Here is a 20,365-nt window from a genome sequence, read left to right on the forward strand (position 1 = left end):
AATTATTTAACAACTTGATGGCCCCCATAGAGCAGTGCGTATAAAGGATTGAATTTTCAGGCAAGATGGTCAAATGATCATTAAGTGCAGAAAAAGAAAATTATTGTGGTATAATAGCAAAACTAATGGGCTATATCCTTTTGCAGTAGAACACTGTAAACTTTATACCCTTCATTTCAATACACACGCACACTCACACTACATAAGCAAAAAATAGATGCTCATGTCACAGGATGTCTTTCACATAACCAGCTTCTTCCGTCTTCACACTTAGACCAGCATAACCTGCTTTTACATACTTACACCTATGTGGCAAGAAAAGAAACCGTCTGGCAGCAGCTTTTTGTCAAAGGTTATGTTTGATTCTCAGTCAAAGATAGAAACAACTCCATCTGGCATGAAGCCAATTTTCTAAATAAATAAAGTTTTGTTTCCTCCTCAAAGTTATGAACTCAGTAGCAGCCAAGACATTTCACTAAAATGGAAGCCTTTTTATGGGTGTTACAGCAAAGGGCAAAAAAAAAACAAAAAACACCATTGATGTTTTTTAAGATTTTTTTTCCTGGAATCTGTCTATTTTTAATAAGGCTTTTTTAGTCTGAAAATAAAAATACTGACTATTCAGCAGATGCTTTATTCAAAGGAACATAATACGCATACAAAATACAGGGTGCTGAAAAGTGTTTGCCACCTGAAAGATTCTTCTTTTCTATTTTCTTTGCACTTAAATATTTCGTATATCAAAGAATTTTAACATACTTCTTAAAGATAAACAAAAAAAAATCAAATGATGATTTTATTTATTACTGAAAAACATATCTAAAACAACCTGGCTCTATGTGGAAAAGTAACAGTCCCCCAACCTAATAAACTGTTGGGACCCTTGGTGGCAACAACTGCTTTCAATCATTCTGACCATGAGTCTTTCATAATAAGCTGGAGGAAATGTGGCCCACTGTTTTTGGCAAAATGTAGCATGAATGACCCGTGTAAGGTTATTCTATAAATTTCTTTATTTATGAGTCATTCATTAGTGGACGTGCTAGTGTGCTTTCGACCACTGTCCTGCTGCATTACCCGAGTGTGCTTGAGCTTACGCACACTGATGGCCAGACATTCTCCTTCAGGGTTTTCTGCTAGTGAGCAGAATAAATGATTCCATCAATTATGGAAAGTCATCCCGGTCCTGAAGCAGCAAATCAACCATCACACTATCTCTTCTATGTTTGACCTTTTGGTATGGTGAACATTTTTGCAAATTCTGTTGTTTTTCCATGAGATGTAACAGGACCATCATAACATTGTGGTTTTTTTTTTAAGTCGGCAGTGGTTTTGCTTTGGTATTTCTCCATGGATGCCATTTTTAGCCCAGTCACTCTCTTATTGTTGAATCATGAAATCTGTTGCTAACTGAGGGCTGCAGGGCTTTAGATGTTGTCCTCCAATGTTTTATGACCCCCAGATGAGTCGTAGATGGGCCTTTGGAGTAATTGTTAGGAGCCAGAGAAGCTTAATTCATTTCCATGTTTTTCTGATTGTGAATGATAGAAGTCCATTCCTTTGTTTCTTATCTGTTAAATTTCTTTAGATCACAGCATGATGTGTTGCCTTCTGAGATCTCCTAACCTACTTCATGCTGTCAGGCAGGTTCTATTTAACTGATTTCCTGATTCTGCAGCTCTGGCAGTAATGGGGCCTGGATGTGGCTAATAAAATGTAATTATTTCTGAGTAATGCATTTATTCACTGTAAATTCATGATTTCACAGGATGGGGGAATTGATGAAGAAGGGATGCCAGTTGTTTTCCACATTGGGCCAGTGTGGGTTGGATAGCTTTTTTTCTAAACAAAGGAAATCACCATTTGAAAACTGCCTTTTGTATTTACTCTATCTTTATTTTTTAAAGTTTATTTAATTATTTGAAAAATTAAAGTTTGAGAAAAAAGCAAAAGATGAAAAAATCTGTAAGAGGGGAAATATGCCACAACACTCCACATACAAACACATAAAAACAAATCTTACTCAGTACTAATTAAAATAATGACTTCCATTGGTTGAACAATAATGAGAAGGTTTACAGTGTTGTCCGACATCCTGCCCTCAAATCTCTTCCGTCACAGTAAGACCCTGCTCCCACAATTACATGTTAGGACATTTATATAGAAACTAAAAGCCCCTTTTAAAAGACACTCAAGGTCTATTCCTAGACATTTCTGTGTCAAATAACATGGATGTGATGTTGGCAGTTTGCAGTCAGTGCTTTTCAGGGCTTAATCTGATTATCTTCATCTGTAGGCTGGTGCACGTGAGCATGCAGATCAACAATTTTGCCCTTGTGGCTTTCGGCTTGACTAGTTTCCCTTCCTGACTGGACTTCTCGGAAACCTAATGCATCACTGATGGGCGGCATAGCAGCTTCCACCTACACTGGAGATATTCCCCTACATTCAGTTAGTCTTGTGTGGGCTGGTCCATGTAAAGAACTGTTTGTAATGGTGCCAATCATATGACTGTCAGAATCAACTACATAAGGCTTGCACTCCCACGCAACGTTCTGATGGAGGCATAGTTTAAATAATGTGGCCAAGAATTACAAAACTGTAAAAAAACTGATACAAAAAAAAGATAACAAATACTGGTTTACAAAATGATACATAATGGATAACTTACATAACCGTGGGACATGCAGGCTACAATCTTTGTTCCATTCAGTCAAACGTACGTTCCATATTAGATTAGACAAAATGATGCCAGAGCTTTATCAGTTTATACAGGCTGGGAAACTGGATTAACACCATAATGATCAGAGGGAAAAAACACAGGTCCAAAGGACTTGTGACTCAGAACGTCTTCTTATGCTGCAATAAGGTGCATGTCCTGCTGGTTCAAAAATAGCAACATTAATGGTTGATAGATGGAAACAAAGCGCTGTTGACGATAATATGCAGCAATCACTGAGCTGCAGCAGAATGTGTCTCCACAGTGAGAAGTCAAAGGAAGTTAGACGAAGAAAGGGCTGTAAATAAATATTCTTACAGAGACTAAAAACTTGACAAACTGTAAAAGAGCATTAAAGCCTTCATCACGTCCTGAAAAACAAAGCGACTGCAAGAGAAGAATACTTAATAGATTAAGAACACATTAAGGCATAGTTCAGGACTTTTGAAGTGAGATTTAGTTGAAAAATTGAAAGCAGTTAATATCTCAGGTGCAGTATATTACCGTTTTGGGATCTATATGTAGTATAAATCTAGGTTAGGTGGTCTAGGAGGCTGAAGCTAACAGCTGGTCTGAGAAGGAGCAAGACCAGACAGGAGTTCTACCTCCTTATACAACTTTAAACTCAAAACATCATTGCGGTTTATTCTGACACTATTTTCTGAACCTTTACGCCATTGTCACATTTGATTTGGACAGTTATTCACCCAGAACCTAATGATTGTCTACACAAAAATGGAGAAAGCAGGCGCTGCCTCCACAATGATCTTCCTACGTGAGGTAAATTCTGAAAGTGGAACATGTAAAGTGTTTTTGATCAGAGAAACTTTCTGATAAAAAAGTACAGAGATCTCAAAAGCATAAATATTATAGTTGTTAAGTAAATACTATTTTATTGAATTTTCCATTTTAGTAAGTCTGGTCAGAAATGTATAACATGGTCCATTCTTAGTAGGAAGATGTTTGTCGGTGCACTGCCGCCTACCTCCATTTCCTGTGTAAAATAACCAATGACCTCTCCTACCCAATCTCCTTAATGATCTGTGGTGCATAGTTCAACTAATGAAGCCTGCATCCTCTCCTCATGCTGTTCCCTGCTCAAATAGCTTGAAATAGTTAGTCACAAGGTCGGGTTGAGTTTACCAGGTCCATCCTACCATCACTCATGAACAAGACATCACTCTCTCCGGCTCATTCTGGGGAACCCTAAGGCATTCTTAGACCAAAAGGGATATATAATCCCTCTGGCTTACTCTGGGTTTTGGCAAGTTCCTCCTAGTGTAACTACCTCAGCTGACTTCTTTTTATGCAGAGGACCAGCGGCTCTACTTCGACCTCTCCCAGGTACACATCCACACCATATTTCTAAGGCCAAGTACTGCCACTCAACAAAGGAAACTCATTTTAGCTTCTTGTATCCGGAATCTCCAGATCTTCTTTCAATCATGATTCATATCTAAAGACAATAGGTGAGAGATGGAATATAGACAGACTGGTAAATCCAGAGCTTTGCTTATTTGGCTAAACTCTTCTTTCACCACAACAGAGAGAAGAAACACCCATTTTTCTAGCTGAGAACCAAGGGCCTCCAGCTGAAACTAAATCTCATCTCGGCTGCTTCACACTCGGCTGCAAAACACTCGAGAGCTCATTGAAAATTATACAGGTCCTTCTCAAAATATTAGCATATTGTGATAAAGTTCATTATTTTCCATAATGTCATGATGAAAATTTAACATTCATATATTTTAGATTCATTGCACACTAACTGAAATATTTCAGGTCTTTTATTGTCTTAATACGGATGATTTTGGCATACAGCTCATGAAAACCCAAAATTCCTATCTCACAAAATTAGCATATCATTAAAAGGGTCTCTAAACGAGCTATGAACCTAATCATCTGAATCAACGAGTTAACTCTAAACACCTGCAAAAGATTCCTGAGGCCTTTAAAACTCCCAGCCTGGTTCATCACTCAAAACCCCAATCATGGGTAAGACTGCCGACCTGACTGCTGTCCAGAAGGCCACTATTGACACCCTCAAGCAAGAAGGTAAGACACAGAAAGAAATTTCTGAACGAATAGGCTGTTCCCAGAGTGCTGTATCAAGGCACCTCAGTGGGAAGTCTGTGGGAAGGAAAAAGTGTGGCAGAAAACGTTGCACAATGAGAAGAGGTGACCGGACCCTGAGGAAGATTGTGGAGAAGGGCCGATTCCAGACCTTGGGGGACCTGCGGAAGCAGTGAACTGAGTCTGGAGTAGAAACATCCAGAGCCACCGTGCACAGGCGTGTGCAGGAAATGGGCTACAGGTGCCACATTCCCCAGGTCAATCCACTTTTGAACCAAAAACAGCGGCAGAAGCGCCTGACCTGGGCTACAGAGAAGCAGCACTGGACTGGACTGGACTGTTGCTCAGTGGTCCAAAGTACGTTTTTCGGATGAAAGCAAATTCTGCATGTCATTTGGAAATCAAGGTGCCAGAGTCTGGAGGAAGACTGGGGAGAAGGAAATGCCAAAATGCCAGAAGTCCAGTGTCAAGTACCCACAGTCAGTGATGGTATGGGGTCCCGTGTCAGCTGCTGGTGTTGGTCCACTGTGTTTTATCAAGGGCAGGGTCAATGCAGCTAGCTATCAGGAGATTTTGGAGCACATCATGCTTCCATCTGCTGAAAAGCTTTATGGAGATGAAGATTTCATTTTTCAGCACGACCTGGCACCTACTCACAGTGCCAAAACCACTGGTAAATGGTTTACTGACCATGGTATCACTGTGCTCAATTGGCCTGCCAACTCTCCTGACCTGAACCCCATAGAGAATCTGTGGGATATTGTGAAGAGAACGTTGAGAGACTCAAGACCCAACACTCTGGATGAGCTAAAGGCCGCTATCGAAGCATCCTGGGCCTCCATAAGACCTCAGCAGTGCCACAGGCTGATTGCCTCCATGCCACGCCGCATTGAAGCAGTCATTTCTGCCAAAGGATTCCGGACCAAGTATTGAGTGCATAACAATACCTGATTATTTGAAGGTTGACGTTTTTTGTATTAAAAACACTTTTCTTTCATTGGTCGGATGAAATATGCTAATTTTGTGAGATAGGAATTTTGGGTTTTCATGAGCTGTATGCCAAAATCATCCGTATTAAGACAATAAAAGACCTGAAATATTTCAGTTAATGTGCAATGAATCTAAAATATATGAATGTTAAATTTTCATCATGACATTATGGAAAATAATGAACTTTATCACAATATGCTAATATTTTGAGAAGGACCTGTAGTTTCAAGATGCAAACAGAACCAGATCATCTGCTAAAATCAATGGTAAGACCTTGAGGTTTCTAAACCAGACAACCTCCTCTACATAAAATGCATTGGCAACAAATAAAATTTTAGAATGTGGACACCACTTTTGCTTTGGTTATACCAGGACCACAAAGCCCTTTAGGCATTCCTGACACCCCACACTTCCGCGGGCATGTCGGACTAGGGAGACATCTAAAAGTTGCAGGGCACAGAGCCCTGGAGGACTGGAGTCTGAAATCCCTGGCCTAGAGTGAGCCTTCCAAGGAAGGTTGAGAAGTGTGATATCTCAATAGCTGGAGCACACATGCCAATGTACTTTCTTTAAGATCAGTCTTAAAAATAACCGCCACCAACTAAGAATTACCACATAACTGTAATTCTTTTGAACATCTCTGTGGTCCTTAAGAAAGCTTTGCCTGTAATAACATCTGATTTAACACAAATAATAAACACGTCCCTTTTGTCAAGTGTTTTCCCCCAGGCCCTGAAAACAGCAGTTATCAAACCTCTATTGAAAAAGAGCAACTTGGACAAGCTGCTACTACAGAACTATAGGCCTATATCAAACCTCCCCTTCATCAGTAAGATTATTGAAAAAGCTGTGTTTCAACAGTTAAACAACTTTCTAACAATGACCAACCGCTTCGATGTCTTCCAGTCAGGCTTCCGTGCTCACCACAGTACAGAGACTGCTCTTGTCAAGGTGTTCAATGACATCCGTATAAATGCAGACTGTGGAAGAACCACAGTGCTGGTATTATTGGACCTTAGTGCAGCATTCGACACTGTTGATCACTCCATTTTATTAGAGCACCTGGAAAACTGGGTCGGCCTTTCTAGTACAGCACTCAACTGGTTTAAATCCTACTTGAAGGACAGGGACTTTTTTGTGTCCGTAGGTAACTTTACATCAGAGAGCACAAAAATCACATGTGGCGTTCTCCAAGGGTCCATCTTAGGGCCGCTCCTATTCAATATCTACATGCTCCCGCTAACTCAGATTTTAATAAACAACAACGTAAGTTATCATAACTATGCAGACGACACACAGCTATACATTACGATGTCACCAGGTGACTATGAACCCATTCAAGCACTGGGTAAATGCTTAGAAGAAATCAATGCATAGATGGACCAAGATTTTCTTCAGCTGAATCAAAACCAAACTGAAGTAATAATCTTTGGACCAAAGGAAGAGCGTTTAAAAGTTCGCACACAGCTTCAGTTAATACAGCTAGAAACCACCAGTCAGGCTAGAAACCTGTAGTGATGGACTCAGACCTGAACCTTCAGAGGAACATAAAGACACTAACAAGGTCGGCCTTCTATCACCTGAAGAACATCTCAAGGATTAAAGGACTAATGTCTCAGCAGGACCTTGAAAAACTAATTCATGCGTTCATATTTAGTAGAATTGATTACTGCAACGGTGTCTTCACAGGTCTGCCTAAAAAATCTATCAGACAGCTGCAGGTCATCCAGAAAGCTGCTGCCCACGTCCTCACTAAAACTAAGAAAGTTGAACACATCACCCCGGTTCTAAAGTCCCTACACTGGCTCCCTGTAGCTCAGAGAATAGACTTTAAAATACTTCTGTTAGTCTATAAATCACTGAATGGCTGAGCACCAAAATACATTACAGACTTTTTGTCAGTATATCAACCACCCAGACCTCTCAGGTCATCTCGCTCAAATCTACTCTGCATCCACAGAACCAGAACTAAACATGGAGAAGCAGCTTTTTGTTCTTATGCTCCACTAATTTGGAATAGACTCCCAGAAAACTGTAAAAGAGCCGAAACCCTAAGTTGCTTTAAATCAAGATTATAAACGTATTTGTTTAGAGTGGCCTTTGACTGTGCCATCTAAGCATAATTAGTTACGTTTTCAGTCCAATTTTCCTTTCATTTTCTTATTCATCATTCTATTCTATTCTCTTTATTTTATTTTTATTTTTTTAATTCCCTATGTTGTTTGATTTTATCATTTGATTTGTTTTTCTGTGTCTGTATCTGTGTTTATGTTCTTTGTGATTGTATTGTAATTGTATGTACAGCGCTTTGAGTGTCTCGTTGCTGAAAAGCGCTATATAAATAAACTTACCTTACCTATCAGTCTTAAAAATAACCGCCACCAACTAAGAATTACCACATAACTGTAATTCTTCTGAACATTTGACAAAATAAAAAACACCGACTTTTCCCTTCATTACTTTACAGTTATATCGTGGTCTTTCTCAGTCTCAACTATGATACCAGCAAGTTGTTCAAAACCCTGCTGCAATTCAGCTTACTGGTACCAAAACACATGAGAACATCACTCCAGTTTCTTCTGCTGATTATAGACTCCCCTTCGATAACACATGTTCTCCTTCAAACCCAATTTATAAATCTACATGCTGCTTTTTGATGTACGTTTTCCTTTTAATGTTTTTCTTGTTCCTTCTGTCATTTGTTGGTGTCTACATAAATTACCACCAAATGCAAAAAAGACAACAGTTTAAACAAACATAGCATTTGCATAAACCTTTGTGATTGAAGTTAACATTAAAGAAGTCCTCTTTGGTGTCAGCAACTTGGACAGGCTGTTAGCTTCCGCCTCCTGGACCAACTAATCTGGATTTAAGCTAAAAGAAGAGTCTAAAAGAGCAATCAATTGCAGGATATCTACTACTTGAGACCTTTTAACGGAACCTCCCTTGAAAAATACTGAACCTAACCCTTGAAGGAGGAATTAAAGAGAACATAAATTCCCGTAAGGTGAGGAGGGATTATACGCTCTTAGGAGCCGAGTGTAAAACAAGTCCTAGAGCTCTATCATACACTTGCTAAAAAGAAAACACCCAGAGATCAGACATCTCAGCAGACCCCACCTCTCTGTTATGGTAACCTCTTCTGTCCTCCAAAATAGCTCTGCTCTATTAGGCAGAGCACTTACAGACACAGTGGGTGGTTTATAACTCGGGGCCCTGCTCTGGGGCCCTGCCCAATACTTGCCCTGCAAAATACAGGCATGGCAAAATGTCTCCGACCCTCTACCCATCAGAAGATGAAGGACAGGAAGTTCAGGGCACTTCCTGCAACAGCAGAATGGAATGATAGTGGACATTCAGCTGTGTAATGGTAGTAACTAGATGTCCTGCATCGCGAAAAGAAAAGAAATATCCAGATGATCATACAAAAATACAGACTGCTAAAAATGAAACCAGTTGCAGATTAAGCTGATGTCTAAAATATGTTAAAAGCTTCCTCATTTCCCACAGACTGCAAAGAAAATTATAAAATTATTGCTTAAAAGGGACCATTTCATAAACAGGGGTTTTATCCCGGGCTCTGAGGAAACCTTTAACACTTATTTCCACATGTATTTAACCTACGGCAAGACCTTATCCAGGGGATAAAATTTTCATTTGCTCTGGAACAGAACCTGTCTGTCTGGCCATTGGATCATTTGAGTTGGCATTGCTGCTGCAGGACTAACTGGAGTTTCTGTGGGCTGGACTAGGCAAATCCTTTTTCACCAAATTCTTCATATTATCCTTAAATTAATTAGATCAACTCATTCATTCTCAAGCTTTGCAGTCATAACTACAAAGTGATAAAACGGATTTAGACTGAAACCAGTGAACCAAGCGACATGCCCAAATCAGACAGATTTTACAACTTGATGAGTGTGTTTTAAAACCTCTTTCAGAGCCTTCATAATTAAATTTCCAATGCATAACACTGACTGTTGAAGTTGTGTACTATTGTCACTGTTTAGACAATACCCTAAATCAACAGACGCCTGCAATACACATGGACATTTTTTTACTAATTAGTATGCATGCAACTAACTACTAAATACAATTTCTGTTGAAAGTGCACAATGATTTCAGTTTGACAGAAAAGTAAAACCAAGAAATCTGTCTGGGGAAAAGCATTATGGTCAAAAACCACTTTTAAATATAATAGTTCTCCAATGGAAAATATTAGCATCAGCAGATAGTTAAGTTCATTTAAAGGGATCTGATTGCGACCCAAAAAGCTTGATTGAAGCATCTCTAATCTTTAGTCTTTTATTTAGTCGTAGAAATAAGACTTCTGTAAATGCTGCTATTAAAATACTAGTTATATTGCTATAAATAATGCTATAAAGTTATTACAGCTCTAATTGCACTATTTTATGAGAGAACACAGGTGTTGATAGTGTGAGGTGCGTAAGTGTCTATTGCTAAATTAGGCTGCATTACTGTAACTGTAAATGCATGTAGGTCAATGTGTCGCTGTGCCACAGCAAAGCTTATTCACACCAACTCAACACTAAACGTTCAGCTTAGGTTTGTGTAATCTATTACCAAATGGTACAGCAGAATCTCTTAATGGGGGCATTGGCTACTAAAGTAGTCTCATGTATTATTAACCCACCTGCTCGCCTGTCTCAACCCCCCATGCGTTTTAGTTTTGCTGAGCACCCTTAAAGCAGGACAGCAACAAATGCAGCTAGTGCACACTTTCGCCCAGACACACACAGGGTCTTATAGTGGCAGGCAGACAGAGCTGGGAATAAGCAGGGAGGTCAAGCTGCTTAGGTCTCACATACTGAAGTATTATCTTCTGAGGGATCAGTCCTGTGACCTACAGTATGCAACACCCAGCGACTGCTCCCAACCACATTAAAATCAAAGGGGTTTCCTTTTAACTTTCAACCTGGTATTATGTTTAATGGCTGTAGACTGACTTGCCTGACAAGTTCACAACTTCACTGTACCAAGACAAAAAGGAGAAATAGCACAGATAAAAAAAAAGGAATTTGTGCATTAAAGGATATATCTTATGAATGTTTGAACATTAAAAAAAACAATAAATGAAATAAAAACAAAACCACTGAGGTATAACAAGAGAATATAAGCTACAAATATTGTATATTTCACCATCCATCAAGCAACTTGCCTGTGAACAAAAATGTATAGTATTAAATTAGCTATACTTGTGGCCGACTGGTCAGAAACTTTTTTTCCAGTCAGTGAACAAGTGGGACCAGCAACAGCCTGTTAAAAGTGAAGAAATGTATACGTCAGAAAGAAGATGTAAAGACGATCAATTGTTTTTTATCATTAGAGGTTTAAAAATCAAGTCAGATGAACCACAACAGGAAAACTATGTTCGACAAATTATATCTGCAATTCATGTGGGCTGACACTTGAAAATCCATTTTACTTGAGAAGCAAGAGTGACTTCAGCAAATAACGGGAAGCTGGAATGAATTACAGAAAATAGCTTTGTGTTAACATCCAGAAGTTTCAAACTCTTGCTGTCATTGAAACAGCCAAGGAATAAAACATTTGCAGCCTGTTGGAAAGCTTCATATTGAGGAAGGCTATATTTAGCATCTAAGGAGACACAGAGACTGGTGCAAGAGTTAGCGATGTCAGCTGCACTAAACACTTATACAAATGTCCACAAAATATCACAAATCTAAGCTCCGCCATTATTTTAGGTAGTGAAATATTTATAGTAGACATTTGAGGTGTGCACAAAAGATTATTTGTTTTTTAAACAATCCAGTAGCGGTACTCAACCTCTATAATGAAGTTCACAGTGAAAGAGAGACTGTTTTGGCTGATGGGGCATCCAGGCTGTTTGTTAGGTGACCTTCTCTGTTTCTGTGCTCAGACAGCTGATGGCGAGGGAGTGCAACTTAATCCCCAGCCATTAAACCATGTGACATTCAATGTAGAGCAGCTTGATATATCAGCACACAGTCATCATTGTAGTATCAGTGTATGCAATGACACAATTGCAAAGGATTGATTGAATGCAATATTGTGTAGGATCCTATCTTTAAAAGGTAAGCATTCACTCTTTACCAATCAGTAGTATTGGCCAGATGAATTTAATCCCCTCACCGGATGTATATTGTGTATAAATATCCCTTGACATTTTATTTTTTTACATATTAATCTAAATAGGGAAATCTGTCTCCCTTTGGTAACAATTTTTTGCCCATTGAGTAGCATTCAAAATGAAATTTTCAATTTCATTTCCATTTTTTATTTTGTTTTCATGGTACTTTAAATGTTTTCCTTTGGGTGAACATATTTGTAATGTAATGTTTGCCTACAAGTCATAGGAAAATGACTTTTTAAGGATTTTGCACCAACAATACATAACAACATAAAGATTGCCAGAATTTTTGCATAGATAGGATGGAAAAAAAATAACACATTGTTTTGTGTTTTAAAAGAAAGTTTATTCACTAAAACAAGCATTTAAGGGGTTAAAACTAATACACGTGGGGCACAAAATGATAAGGTCCCTGACAGTTAAAGCTAAAGACTTTTTTTAAGATGGCTAATAATGAGGTATCGAATCAAGACCCAGTATTGGCAAATGCTTACTCTTAAATTATTTGAATCGGTATCTGGGACAAAAAATTTCTAACAAGAACATCTCTACTTTTATTTGAATAAACATAAGTTGTGTACTCAAAGTAGAGGCAACAGGTCAGAGCTTTTATTGCATTGTTATTGTTGCATCTTTATTTGTAGTGTTTAATGTGACTCCTCTGTAAAGTATTCATGCATGTATCCATCGCCATCAAATCTGAATTAGATGTAAAAAGCTAAAATGTCCCAAACAGATAAAAAAAAATGTCTTCCATGATATGTTGGGTATTTTTTGCCATGCATTAAGCCTCATTCTCACAACATTCACAAGAATAACACTGTCGCCTGCACTTTTACACCGTATAAGTTATGCAACGTCTGGCAACGGACAGCTAATTGCATCACTCCCTCTCATAATGACACCCATATGGTGTGGAGCTCCCTGTGCACAGCCACAGAGCAGGAACATGAGGGTTTCCGGATACTTCTATTAGGCAGGGAGGCAGTTGGAACTATTGATTACAGTTATGTAAGAGCCCCTCCAGTTACTTTATGCACTTTACACATGAAACAACTGCTTTAGATTTCTCATACTACAAAGCAACCAATATACTCATGGCAATAACAGTACAGATGCCAGAAAAATCTGAAATTATTTTGTACACACAACATTGAATGCTCTCATCCCTTTTAAAAAGGACCAAAGGTGCCACCTTAGAAAAAATAAACTAATTCAAAGTTGATGAGAGGCATTATGGTGCTAATAGAGCTCTTAGCATGTCTGATATGTGAAGAAGCATAGCGATGGTGTGGCTGAGGGTTCAGGCCTGTTAAACGTCTCTCTTCTCTACAATCCAACAATAAATAATTTGGCTCTGACCCACTTGTGCCTTTGTAAAAATGCACAAACTGTTAGGAGAAGGACCAAATGCACTGGTGCTGTGTTAAAATCAGATATAGAAGATTATTTGTGTATTTTAAAGCTTGTGCAGCACTTATGTTCAAGCTGAAACATTATTGTGGTCTGAAGCCGAACAGACACAATCCCTCCTTTATAAGCATAAAACAGATCTTTCCAGTCCTGCTGTGGCATTCACATGTTTCATGGAGGAATTAATTACAAGCTGCGTGGACAGCAGCTTTTTGTGAGGTTACATTCTTTGCCAAGCTAAGAAGTTTCAGCAAATACTAAAACTCCATGATGAATTTATCACAAAAGAACACATTTCCAAGGATGGGCCTTTTATTTGAGATACCATAAAAGGTATTTTTTGGCATCGCAAAACTTTGCATTAAGCTCTCTTTACTCTGATACAATTAAATAATATCCAATGCAACAAAATGCCTTCAGAGGTCACCTTAAGGGTAACTAAACTCCATCTGTATGTAATTTAAACTCACAATTTCAACTCAGTAGTAAGTAAAATTGTTCCGCAAAGGCCTCAAAGGTTTGTTAGAGAACATAAGTGACCAAAAAACATAAAGACCAAGGAACACAGCAGATAGCTCAGGGATGAAGCTGTGGAAAAGTTTAAATAGCACTGTTAGTTATGTGAAGCCATATCCAAAGCTTTGGACATCTAATGAAGCTGAATACATCATCTGCAAACAGAAACGTAGGGAGCAACTGCAAACCTAAGAAAACATGGCTATCCAACCCAACCTGTCAGGCTGGTGAAGGAGATCATTAATTAGAGGAAGAGGCATCAGACCACTGATAACTCTGAAGGAGCTGCAAATATCCACAGCTCAGGTGGGAGAATTGACATGACAATTATTACTTATGTGCTCTATTAATCTGGCCTTTATAGCGGAATGACAAAATGACGTTCATTGGCGAATGAAAGCCATAGGTTTAATCTCCAGCACGAGGAGGAACGAAAGTAAAAATGTGGAAAAGGGTGCTCTGGTCAGATGTAAAATGAAACGTTTGGTTTGCAAGGTCCTATATGATGCAGACTAACACTAACACTGGACATCCCCCTGAGCATACCATCCCCACAGTGAAATATGTCTGCAGCAGCATCTTGCTGAGGGAAAACGTTTCTTCAGCAGATACAGGAAAACTGGTCAGAACTGATGGAAAGCTATAGAGAAGGGAATCCTGAAAGAAAACTTGTTAGAGACTACAGAAGACTTGAAACTGGGGTGAAGGTTTAGCTTCCAGAAGGTAGCCAACCCTAGACATACAGAGCCAGAGCCTCTCTTTAGGTTTTAAATCAAAGCATATTTATGTGTTGTAACCCTCTGGTCAAATCCAGACCAAAATCCAATTAAGAATCTGTGGCAAGACTTGAAAAATCATAATTCTCCATCTAGTCTGACTGATACTGAACTTTTCTGCAAAGAGGAATAGGTAAAAACTGCTTAATACAAAATGTGGTTCTACAAAGTATTGGATCAGAGCAGTTAAATACAAATGCATGCCATACTTTTCAGATTTTTATTTGTAAAAGCTGTTGAAAACCATGTATCATTTTCTGTTTACATCACAATTATTACCTACTTTGTGTTGGTCTGTTACCTAAAATTCCAATAAACTACAGTAAAGTTTGTAATTGTAATAGGAAAAAGTTTAAGGGTATAAATACTTGAGTAAGGTATGTATTAGACTAATCAACTAAAGTACTTTAAAGCTAAAAGTAGTGGCGCATTGTAAAGTATCTTCTTATGTGTTTATCATCACATAAACTCATGTGTTTCTGCTCACACAGCACGTTTTGACAAGTTTCTCCAGGCCTCCTGAGGCACTTCGATTTCCCAACATGCATTCTTGTATCCAGCATCGATCTCCTCCCTCAGGCGTCTCTGGCTGCGCACCAGAGTGAGAATGAATAAATAATAGGAAGGTGTGGTTGAATGTCTGGGATCCTGACTCAGGATTCCATTTCCCTGACAAGAGAGCTTGACGGTGTCCGTTTCGAGTTGCCTGGTAACTTTTTCCAAGAAAGCCGGAACAATCAGGTACAAAAGAGCACCGAACACCCCTCCTACACACTCAGACATAATAAAAAGGGGTCATCTCTATTTTCCATGGGGTAAAAATTAAACCTAGGTGAAGGAGGATGTGTAATGCCGGTTGCCCAGATGTTGCAAGTCAGAGTGGACAGACAAACTGATCATTTATCAGCATTACTGGTAAAATTATATGATACTGAACCCTCAGGACTACATCTGTGAACAGGTATTATTTTATCTCAGAGCATCCCTATAAAAGGGGTGCCCCTAACATTGTAACTTCAAACATGCACTGATTCTTTACAAGTGCTCTGAGGATAAGGTGCAAATTTATGTGAGTTGTTAAATACTGACTAAGCAACAAGCAACATTATGTCCAACATGTCCGACAAAGAGGTCCAAAAGTTACACAATTCATTAATTTCTTAAGTAATATGTCATTAATTAACTAATTTAAAAAGAAAACATATAAAGATAATTTCCTAAATATACAAAACCTTTGCTGGCAATAAAAATATATATTATGTAAATACAAAAACAAATATAACTGTTTCACTGTTTATTCTGCTTTGTTTAATTGATACGACTCCAGCTCTTCACAAGCTAATTTTATCGTTTAGCCAATCAGTCAGTGGGCAGGGCTACTACTGCTCTAGTCAATATACCTGGTCTGAAACTGCTTCTGAGGAGATTTTCATACCATTTTTGCCCTTTTAGAACAAGTACAGTTATACACTGAAATGTATGATGTGGGCGTGTAATTTTCTATAAATCTTTTAATTATAAAATAGAATTAGAATATTACGTTAAAAGTAAATCACCTGAGAATTCAATAAAGTAGCGTCATACAGTATGTCCACCCAACCTTGGTCCTCTTGCTGGGGTTTTTCATCCACTTCACAGTAGTCAGACTGAAGTTACATACTTTTTGTTGCCTTTAAGTTTTTCTAAATAATATTGTCTTGACCGCAACAATATATGAGGAACTTAAATTTACAAATGGCATCCGCTTACTTATTTTAAGCTGTTACACTGAATTTGATTCAAATGGCAGCATATACTTTCCCCCAAGAGGAGACAAATGCCATTGAAGGGTGAAGAAATTCATGTGACACTGAATTCTCTATAGGCTCCATACGTAAACGTTAGGGTCCCCGTGACAGTTTCAAATATTTTCATGGTGCATGGAAATACAAGACCAATGAAATAAATAAATAGGGAAAGAAATTATTTCTAATTCTACCAAAGAATAACATTACATTTGGATTTATCTATTATCGTTACTATTGTAGAAATAAAATATTATATAAATATTAAATATTTATTTATTACATGTATTTATTTCTGTTTTTCTTTTCATTATGTCATAGATACATAACTATAGTTGTGGCACATTTGGACTTCCATACAAAACACATCACAGCTGAGAATAAAAGTGAAATTTTCCAACATCCACTCCATGCTTTTAATGTTCCCTATAAACTGTGAATGGGCGCCGGTATTTTGTTCTGCACAGTGAGTCATGTAAGCTTTTGCTTTCTTTTGGGCTTGTATATTTATTTTAAAAAATTACAATTCTTTGGGCAAACAATCATCACTCGTCCACTCCAAAACAAGCTCTGCAGCTCTCTGGTGTATACAGGTCAGGGTCACTTACTCGTTGTGAGACCTGTAGCATTTTTCCATGACAGCCCACTCGTTACTCCCACCCAGCTGATCTGATGTCAGCCGTTTATTTTGCAGGAACAGTGCGTAAGAGACAAATCCGTAAACGGGCACCGAGAGGGAGCGGGTGGGGGGTGTTAAAGGTGTGTACTTACGACCAACACAGACGTCCTCACCACTTCGGAGACACTCTGCCTGAGTTCAGCCGCGGTACCTGGTTTACTCAGACCCCGTGTAAATTTCCTGGTCTCCGGGTGCGCTGGGGTGGCCATCGTTACGCACCGCTTCGCATCAACCACCCATCCAAACCAAGCGTGACGATCATCGACGTTCAGAGGAAATCCATGATCGGTTTATCCGGGTCGATCCCCCCCAATTACAAGCGCGCACCACGAGTCTGAACTTGGCTCATGTTGATATGGAGTTCCCGCCCACTGATCCAGCTGTCCTCAAAAAAATCCTGAAGTTTCCTACAGTTTGCTGCTCAGCTCTGCCTTCCTCTGGGGCAGGGTTTCATTGGCCGCCCGGCGTTAGACAGGAGGTGTTTCATCTGCTGTCCTGCGGCACTCCGCCCCTCCGCCGGTTTAAAGGCCTGCCCATTGCTGGATGGGAAACTTGCTGCCAATCCTGGACTTTGTGATGCAGGGCAGTAACAGACGGGAGTTTAAACAATCGGGTCAATGTTTTGTCCATCACCAAAAACAGAAGGAAATGCAAAACAAATTGTCTGCATTTTGGCATTCACATAAATAGTATTTGAAACTGCTGCAGAAAACCGACATAAAAATTACCATGGTGTTGAAACAAATTAGGGTGGCTTAAAATATCATCTAAAAGTACATTTATGCAGTGATTCATTTCAAAAAGTAAAACTCATATATGGATTAATTACACAGATAGTGATGTATTGCTAGCTTGTATTCTGTGCTATCACTCCTTCTGTTCCCTCAACCTCACAAAACACCACACTCCATGTTCCACAATCGCGTTTTACTTTGTAACTTATCAGAAACATTAAGAACTGAAAAAAAAAAAAGTAATTTTGATGCTTGGTCTTGTGTTTTACAAAAATAATTTTAAAGCAGAGCCAACTGTACCTGTAAGTATTTTGTATTGAAACTAGGGACTACCAAATGCACTAAAATAGCCCTTTAGTATACCCACTTGGAAACTAGGGATCAGAAACCAACTCGAGTGATATATTTTCTTCCAGTGTTTTAATGGTGCAAAACACAAAGGTGCGTTCTTTTCCATTTGCTGGACATGACAATAAGCAAAAGAAAACTCATCTAGGGTGCAACTAAGATTAAAAAAAATAATAATATGTGCTAATGGTTGGTGCCACTTGTAGTCCAGGTCCTGGATAGGACCTTGTGTGGTGGATCTTGAACCTCTGACTCCATCTGCTGTCCACATCTTGTAAATTCCCCAGCAAACGGTTCAATGGATTTTGCTTCACAATCCACTCAAAGCTGCAGCAATCCCTGCTGCTTGCACCTGTTTCCACTGCAATTTTCCTGCCATTCAACTCTCTGAACTCAGTGAAACGTGAGTTTTAAGAGACAGCTTCTGCAGCTATAACCTTCTGTGGCTTGTGTAGTGTCAGTGACAAACTGCTGGATATACGTCAATCCAACAGCCCTTGACATGATTGCAATAATATTTCTGTAGCCTATTAGAAATATTTTCTACTGATCTTATGTAATATTCAAATTTTCTTATTTTTCATTCTTATTAGCTGTAGCCATAGTCATCAAAATCATTAGAAATAAACAGTTGAACAGTACCACTCTGTGTGTAATGCTTGTATGAGTTTCACCTTTTAAATAAATTACAGAAATAAATTAACTTCTCAATGATATTCTATTTTATTCACATTCACAAATGTCCACGCATAGCGCGGGTCTGCTGGGAACGTCTGACGGACCCCTAGGCCAGGGATATATTCAACTCCCACCTCTGGGAGAGCTTTGACCAGATTCCGAGGATGTTGGAGACATAGAGTCCGAGTGGACCATGTTCTCCGCATCTATTGTCGATGCGGCTGCCCGTAGCTGTGGCCATAAGGTCTGTGGTGCCTGTCGCTGCGGCAATCCCAGAACCCGGTGGTGGACACCGGCAGTAAGGGATGCTGTCAAGCTGAAGAAGGAGTCCTATCGGCTGTGGTTGTCTTGTGGGACTCCTGAGGCGGCTGACGGGTACCGTGAGGCCAAGCGTGCCGCGGCCCGGGCTGTGGCAGAGGCAAAAACTCGGGCCTGGGAGGAGTTCGGTGAGGCCATGGAGAAGGACTACCGGTTGGCCTCGAAGCAATTCTGGCAAACCGTCCGGCGCCTCAGGAGGGGAAAGCAGTGCTTTGCCAACACTGTTTATAGTGGGGGTGGGAGGCCGCTGACCTCAACTGAGGACATTTTCGGGCGGTGGAAGGAGTACTTCGAGGATCTCCTCAATCCTGCCATCATGCATTCTGTGGTGGAAACAGAGGCTGGGGACTCGGGGTTGGACTCTTTCATCACCCAGGCTGAAGTCACTGAGGTGGTTAAAAAGCTCCGCGATGGCAGGGCTTTGGGGGTGGATGAGATCCGCCCCGAGTACCTCAAATCTCTGGATGTTGTGGGGCTGTCATGGTTGACACGCCTCTTCAACATTGCATGGCGGTCGGAGACAGTGCATCTGGACTGGCAGACTGGGGTGGTGGTCCCCCTTCATAAGAAGGGTGACCGGAGGGTGTGTTCCAACTACAGGGGGATCACACTCCTCAGCCTCCCTGGTAAGGCCTGCGCCAGGGTATTGGAGAGGAGAGTCCGGCCGATAGTCGTACCTCGGCTTCAGGGGGAGCAGTGTGGAGTATAATGCCATTTCTTCGTTTTACTTCAAGGACAGAAACATTTAAGATCAATATCTTACCAAGAGGAGGAGCAGTGTGGTTTTCGTCCTGGCCGTGGAACATTGGACCAGCTCTATACCCTCTACAAGGTACTCGAAGGTTCATGGGAGTTTGCCCAACTGGTCCACATGTGTTTTGTGGACCTGGAGAAAGCATTCGACTATGTCCCTTGTGATGCCCTGTGGGGGGTGCTCCAGGAGTATGGAATCGGGGGCCCTTTATTAGGGGCCATCCAGTCCCTGTACAAGCGGAGCAGGAGTTTGGTCCGCATCGCGGGCACTAAGTCGGACCTGTTCCCGGTGCATGTTGGACTCCGGCAGGGCTGCCCTTTGTCACTGGTCCTGTTCATAACCTTTATGGACAGGATTTCTAGGCGCAGCCAAGGGCCGGAGGGGGTCTGGTTTGGGGACCAGTGGATTTTGTCTCTTCTTTTTGCAGATGAAATGGTCCTGCTGGCCCCC

At 40.0% G+C, this 20,365-nt stretch overlaps 1 protein-coding gene across 4 annotated transcripts in view; it reads right to left on the reverse strand.

Annotated features, from left to right (window-relative positions):
• LOC124871059 (dedicator of cytokinesis protein 9-like) overlaps nt 1-17,485 on the reverse strand; it is a 125,740-nt gene extending 108,255 nt beyond the window's left edge. For 2 of the 4 annotated variants that reach the window (XM_047370021.1, XM_047370006.1), the window contains exon 1: nt 17,176-17,485. In XM_047370021.1, the coding sequence (XP_047225977.1) occupies nt 17,176-17,292 (117 nt within the window). In that variant the 5' untranslated portion in view covers nt 17,293-17,485. The remainder of the gene's footprint in view (nt 1-17,175) is intronic. The other 2 variants (XM_047370018.1, XM_047370016.1) reach the window with 1 other exon arrangement.
• Nucleotides 17,486-20,365: the final 2,880 nt, after the last annotated feature.

This window comes from Girardinichthys multiradiatus, chromosome 7 (genome assembly GCF_021462225.1).
Source record: "Girardinichthys multiradiatus isolate DD_20200921_A chromosome 7, DD_fGirMul_XY1, whole genome shotgun sequence".
NCBI classification, from domain to species: Eukaryota; Metazoa; Chordata; class Actinopteri; order Cyprinodontiformes; family Goodeidae; genus Girardinichthys; species Girardinichthys multiradiatus.